Source organism: Homarus americanus, unplaced genomic scaffold, assembly GCF_018991925.1.
Source record: "Homarus americanus isolate GMGI-L3 unplaced genomic scaffold, GMGI_Hamer_2.0 scaffold17688, whole genome shotgun sequence".
Classification (NCBI taxonomy): Eukaryota; Metazoa; Arthropoda; class Malacostraca; order Decapoda; family Nephropidae; genus Homarus; species Homarus americanus.
The window spans coordinates 13,313-20,668 of NW_024740387.1; the positions used below are offsets into that span (position 1 = coordinate 13,313).

A 7,356-nucleotide genomic window follows, 5' to 3' on the forward strand; every position below is an offset into this window, starting at 1 on the left:
AAGTTTTAACAGTAACTATGATGTGACACAACATGTGACTGTTGATGAGAAAGATATTAAGTGTGAAGAGTTTGATGAAAGTTTTAACAGTAACTATGATGTAACACGACATGTGACTGTTGATGAGAAAACTCGTAAATGTCTGGAAAGTGGTAAAAGTTATAACCAAAAGGGACAACTAAAGGAACAAATAGTTGTACACACTGGTGAAAAGAATTTTAAGTGTGGAGAGTGTGGTAAAAGTTATTACAGGAAGAGCCATCTGAAGAAGCATATGGTTGTACACACTGGTGAGAAGAATTTTAAGTGTGGAGAGTGTGGTAAAAGTTATTTCCAGAAAGGGTTGTACGAACTGAAGAGCCATATGGTTGTACACACTGGTGAGAAGAATTTTAAGTGTGAAGAGTGTGGTAAAAGTTATTACAGAAAGAGCTATCTGAAGAAGCATATGGTTGTACACACTGGTGAGAAGAATTTTAAGTGTGGAGAGTGTGGTAAAAGTTATCACAGAAAGGGCGAACTGAAGAGCCATATGGTTGTACACACTGGTGAGAAGAATTTTAAGTGTGAAGAGTGTGGTAAAAGTTATTACACGAAGATCCATCTGAAGAGCCATATGGTTGTACACACTGGTGAGAAGAATTTTAAGTGTGGAGAGTGTGGTAAAAGTTATCACAGAAAGGGCGAACTGAAGAGCCATATGGTTGTACACACTGGTGAGAAGAATTTTAAGTGTGAAGAGTGTGGTAAAAGTTATTCCGTAAAGCGCTATCTGAAGAAGCATATGGTTGTACACACTGGTGAGAAGAATTTTAAGTGTGAAGAGTGTGGTAAAAGTTATTACACGAAGATCCATCTGAAGAACCATATGGTTGTACACACTGGTGAGAAGAATTTTAAGTGTGAAGAGTGTGGTAAAAGTTATCACAGAAAGAACGACCTGAAGAGCCATATGGTTGTACACACTGGTGAGAAGAATTTTAAGTGTGGAGAGTGTGGTAAAAGTTATCACAGAAAGAACGACCTGAAGAGCCATATGGTTGTACACACTGGTGAGAAGAATTTTAAGTGTGGAGAGTGTGGTAAAAGTTATTTCACAAAAACCCATCTGAAGAGCCATATGGTTGTACACACTGGTGAGAAGAATTTTAAGTGTGAAGAGTGTGGTGAAAGTTATCCCAGAAAAGGTGAACTGAAGAGCCATATGGTTGTACACACTGGTGAGAAGAATTTTAAGTGTGAAGAGTGTGGTAAAAGTTATTCCGTAAAGCGCTATCTGAAGAAGCATATGGTTGTACACACTGGTGAGAAGAATTTTAAGTGTGGAGAGTGTGGTAAAAGTTATTTCACAAAAACCCATCTGAAGAGCCATATGGTTGTACACACTGGTGAGAAGAATTTTAAGTGTGGAGAGTGTGGTGAAAGTTATCCCAGAAAAGGTGAACTGAAGAGCCATATGGTTGTACACACTGGTGAGAAGAATTTTAAGTGTGAAGTGTGTGGTAAAAGTTTTTCCAGAAAAGGTGAACTGACGAAACATATGTCTTTACACACTGGTGAGAAGAATCTTACATGAAAGTTGTGGGGAAAGATCTTACAGAAAATGATGTGGAAAACTGTATGGTCTTGCATGCTGGTAGGAACTATTTCAAGTATAAATACTGTAATCGATTATAACATGCTCTTCAAATTCCTGGGGTTAGGTTCTCAAAATGGCCACGAATAACATTTGCTGACCCTGGGGGAGGGGGCGGTACATTTATACTGTACTCATGTGCAAAGAAATTTATATTTCCTTTATATGTTTGCCTTTACGACAAAAACCTGGAACGTCAATGTGGCATTTAAAAACTCATGCACTGTTAAACAAATGTTAAACAAGAACTCCCCCAACAAGCATTTATAAGGTTCCTTGCAAGGAATGTAATTGTTTTACTTAGGCCAGACAGGTAAAGATCTTGTAACTAGACTTAAACAACATAAATATAGTGTTAGGACAGGCCAGGAATCCAATGCTCTGTTTGTTTATTTGAGGGATAATAAGCATTGCATTGACTGGGATAATGCCTCCTCATATTACCTTGTAATTCAATTGACAGTAGGAACATTATAGAATCCAGTCTCATTAAACATACCGAATCCGTCAACATGAATTTGAGTAATGGTATGTACAAACTGGATAATTTCGTAATTAAGAAGATTTGTAACCAGGTGAGAAGGTTGGGTCATCTTACCCTCTGACCTGACTACCGACTGCTGCGGTGCTTTTTGAAGATTAGTGGGGTCATTACCTAATACCTGACCATTGTGGACTTCATCTCACCCTCCTATGTATATACAGGGTGTCCCATAGGTTTCCATACAACGTATCACCAACGCCATTACAAGCATAACTCCAGCTGTGCTTGAACGTGTTCTTCAGCAGTGGAGGACACACATTGAAGAGTGTTTTCAACAGAATGGTAGTCATGTAGAGCATATTATATAAATAAAAGTGGATTTTCATATAAAATTTATTTTTCCTCTGTATGGAAATTTATGGGACACCCTGTGTATATATATATATATATATATATATATATATATATATATATATATATATATATATATATATATATATATATATATATATATATATATATATATATATATATATATATATATATATATATATATATATATATATACAGTGAGTTCTGCTATAACGCGTGTTTTGACAACGCGAATTTGCTCGAACGCGATTTATGAATTGAGGAACGATATTTGTAAAACGCGAACTCGTTTGCTCTAACGCGATTCCACTCGAACGGTTGTTGTGGCTTCAGTTCACGTTCGACATCACATGTTCAATTGAGTTATGTGTTTTGTTTGTGAACAATTGCAGAAATAATGTATGTAATATTTATGTATACAGTATACCTATATATTATAGGTAAATTGTAAAATTTTACATAAAAGAGAAAATCAAATTACATAGCGTTTTACACCCGCGCTCTCTCTACATCACACACAGTGTTTACAGTTCACGTTCGACATCACATATTCAATTGATTTATGTGTTTTGTTTGTGAAGAATTGCAGAAATAATTTATGTAATATTTATGTATACAGTAAACCACTCACAAGGTCCTACAGTACCACTAATTATTTTATACTGAAACTTACGTTTGGGAAGCTGGATTAAAATGAAGATTACCGGTATATTAAAATAATAAAAATGTATTATAAACCAGTCTAACATACCATAAAAGAACAATATACCCCGGTAATAAACACAGCTGCTATCATCACCCCCCCCCCCATTTGCCAGTGACAAGAAAGGGAAAGTGACCTTGACTGTGACCGCCTGTGGCTATTTTTAGCCGTCCTTGTGTTCGGAAGTGGTCAGTAATGCATATCTGTATATTTACTGTTGATAATACTTATCTCCAATAAATAATTCATTTAAAATTTATTTTTTTACAAAGAATATTCAGTAAATGACTGCGTTAATTCTTGAAACTACCGACAGTGGTAAATTTAGGATATGAATGATGAACAGAAGTCACGTCATGGATTCGGCGTTTGGTCCTTAATGATCACCATAAATGTCTGGTCAACTTCACCTACCAGGTATAATAGTAGCCTCCCTTTTTTGCGAAACAAGTATATAAATTAAAGAAAATACTTGCAGTGTGTTCAATATGTTACAGTATATTATAAATAAATAAATAAACAAATTCAAATTCCCTTATCATCCTGTGTCATATACAGAAATACTTGAGTCCCTGAGCGAATACACAAAAAGAAAACGGAGGACTAAGACATCCTGAAGTGGATAGAGAACGGACATCTCTACTGGGGGACTGAAACGTTTCTCATGTTTTGTGGGCGCTCTAGCATAATATGAATAATATGTAAATTACAATTTACATATATATATACTGTATGTAAATTGTAAAAATTTAAATAAAAGAGAAAAACTAAATACGTAGCGTTTAAAGTGTACTGTACAGTGTTGTGGCTTGGCGCGGGGTTATGCAGTGTTTACAGTTCACGTTCGACATCACATGTTCATTTGATTTATGTGTTTTGTTTGTGAACAATTGCAGAAATAATTTATGTAATATTTATGTAAACAGTATACCTGTACAGTATATGTAAATTGTAAAATTTTAAATAAGAGAGAAAAACAAAATACATAGCGTTTTAGACCCGCGCGCTCTGTTTACTCCACACGTTCAGTTTGAAACACGTGTGAAGTTTTTAAGCGTCCTCAGTGAATTCTGATTACTGTATCTCCAATTTTGTGACTATGGAAAAGAAGAATATCTCTGGGAAGCGTTCTGGTGATCCCATTTCCGGTGGTGATCGTAAAAGAAAGGCTATAACACTTGAAGAAAAGCTTGATGTTTCATGACTCCTCAACATCACCCTTATCCCCCATCAAGTTATATTCATATTTTTTCAAGGTAAAGTGTAACATTTACTGTATGATTTCATTATTAGATATGAATGTAACATTTATTTAGACTGTGCTATCCTTTGTGTTAGGCTAACTACGAAATTTTTTTCCGATTTGGAGTAATCTGCACCTAACCCTATTTTCTCCATAAGCCATGTTATTTCTATTACACGAATTTCTATAACACGATGTTTTACAAGAAAACTACTATCGCGTTATAGCAGAACTACCTGTATATATAATATTCAGAAATTTCAGAGTAATTTCAAATGCCCCGCCATTAGCGATACTGAGCGTTCAAGGTCATCTGAGGGGAGAGAGCGCTGCCTGCTCATAGCGAGAGATTGCAGAACTAGGCCTATATGATATTAAATGTAATTTACCGAATTAATAATGATGCGATTCATGAAGTAAGGGACTATTATTGAATTTGAAATTATTATAGATCGTTTATCAGTGTGAATAATGTTACGGGTGTCCCAAGGAGTTATTAGTTAGGCGGAAAATATGTCACGTAGGCCTAAGCTAACGCCTTGAGAGGACGCGACGCTGGCTGGCCCTCAGTCACGGGGAGGATTCATACAAAACAAGACGTCCCTGCGCGTCCGTCACAGAAATAGTCACGTGGCCTAGTCACCTGTGTTGCGCTATTGCCGTATAACAAGTAAGTCTCATGCGATCTCAGACAGGGTTAGATAGGGCAGTGGTAAAGTAAACTAGAGCTAACAGTGAGTTCATTTTAGGGTTTCCGTCAGAACCCACTTGACTGGAGTTGATCGGAGTTGACCGGAGTTGACTGCGAGAGATTGACTGCCGTTTGAGACTGCCGTTGATGATTGAGGGTGGCGATTGTCGCCATTGGACCGATCAGTGTAGGCCTGTCACTGTTTAGCGGGGTAGCAAAGGATCTCTTGAGTGAACGAGTGCTTCCGACAACTAAAACGACGGGACCAGCATCCACAGTGGGTGATCAGTTCTTACCACTCCGGTGCACAACACCACATGTCCCGAGCAGCTTAGTGAAACCCTCTTGCTAACGGGAAGCTAAAGTTTCTCTCAACTGTACAAGGTCTGATTGGCTCACTCCCTTCCGCTTTATGGACGCACTGGGAGTACACTGAGGCTATCTGAGTAAACTAATGGTCACACACTGAGACCGTGAGTCTAGGTCTCTAGGAGATACCTAGAGGAACATCTTCCCTCCCTTATTACGGGTGTAGTTAACACCATTCCTCAGACTGATATTATCTTGACGTGTGTAGTTTAATAGTCCTAAATAATTTTGATAATATTGTTTTTGAATGTTTGTGCCATTAAGTGGAACCAGAGTGATACTGTGATTTGATTCTTTTAATGCATCTAATTGTTCTTCATAATTCTGATCTCAGGTATAACCTTGTCCCCCAGAGTAGTGGTTAAGTTAGGTTAGGAAGTGTGCATCTGTTGGGGTGCTATTATTTTGTTGAAAGCCCTTAAGGCCTATTCATTGTAGAGTATTTAATTTCTTATTTTTTATTACCATTTCCTCAGTGACTGATATTGTTTTGTTGAAAGCCCTTAAGGCCTATTCATTGTAGAGTAGTTAATTTCTTATTTTTTAATACCATTTCCTAAGTGACTGATATTATTTTGTGAAAGCCCTTAAGGCCTGTTTTATGGGTGCAAGCAACATTTCTTAATACTTCAAATTTATTGTTGCCTGTGTTTCTAATAATTTCTATATCATGTATAACTTTTATTCCCCAGAGTAGTGTTTTAAGTTTAAGTTAAGAGGTGCGCATATTGGTGTACCATTATTTGATTGTGTTTGTAGTGTTGGAGGGAATATAAGTGTCTAAATTTTACAGTGTGTCTCATTCATCCCAGTCACAGGCGCTATCCTTCCACGGGTCACGGACAATTAATTTTGTTTAGTAGATTTAAGAGTTCTTGTGCTGGTTCGGGATTGTTCTCTAAGGGGTGCTTCCACTGCCATTACCATCTATTAATTTTTAATAAACCCCAAGTCAAGTGAGAAATTAAAGTCCAGTAAATTCCGACCGGTTACATATATACACACACACACACATTGTTGTAATACTTCTCCTTAGTCTGTACTCACCCTTGAAGATATGAATTATACGAAAGCGCTTGGGAACTTCGGGTTGTCTTTTTCCTTGTGGTTCTCAGCATATACCTGGATCACGAGCACCTACAGTGATTTACTTGCATGTATATATATACATACACATACACAGTTGAGTCTGCATTTACGCGGTGGAAGCCCATGGAGTCCCGCTTAAAACGAGAAACGCGTAAATGAAATAACAGAACATATGGAATTAATTGAAATAGAGACTGGGCCGACCCCCCAAACTCCACTTTTTGCGACACAATACGACTTTGTAGTAAAAACAGTATCTTAACTTTATGATGGTATGCACACACACATACTATAGAAGAGAAATATCAATAAGAGAATAATATACAGTACTGTACCAGGTAAAAGAAAAATCAAGTTTTAACACTTATGTTAGGTTAGGTTCGAAAAAATTAAGGCTAGGTTAGGTTTAACACTTACGTTAGTAGAAGAAATGGGTCGGCATATGTTGATGGGGGCTGGTTCCGAGGCAGAGGGCAGATTACTGGCCCTCAAGTGAATCACCATCACTATCCACCACAGTTGTCAGGGCCTCCCTGACAAATTCCTCAAAGTCCATAGCATCACTGTCACTATCACTGGCTTTGGTGGGTTGCGGGCGAAGAAGCCTGTGATGTTACGCTGACAGCTAGTGTTGATGTTGTCGTAATACATCTGGATGTACGGCTCCATAGTCTGCAACAGCTGGTTATTGAAGACTTCATAGCGGTGATCATCAGGGTCGTTGGAAAGGACGAGCTTGAGTTTCTCTGTAAAATCAATGGCATCCTTA

General features: G+C 37.5%; 1 protein-coding gene across 2 annotated transcripts; it reads left to right on the top strand.

Annotated features, from left to right (window-relative positions):
• The first annotated feature begins 353 nt into the window (after positions 1 to 353).
• LOC121875424 (zinc finger protein 708-like) lies at positions 354 to 1,920 on the top strand. Of its 2 annotated transcripts, XM_042379982.1 has the most exons (2): positions 354 to 535; positions 620 to 1,920. In XM_042379982.1, exons 1-2 carry the CDS (start codon positions 365 to 367, stop codon positions 1,574 to 1,576), a joined length of 1,128 nt encoding a protein of 375 aa, XP_042235916.1. In that variant the 5' UTR covers positions 354 to 364; the 3' UTR covers positions 1,577 to 1,920. The 2 variants fall into 2 exon arrangements, with proteins under 2 accessions (XP_042235916.1, XP_042235915.1); XM_042379981.1 differs by having other exon boundaries at positions 354 to 1,919.
• The last annotated feature ends 5,436 nt before the right edge of the window (positions 1,921 to 7,356 follow it).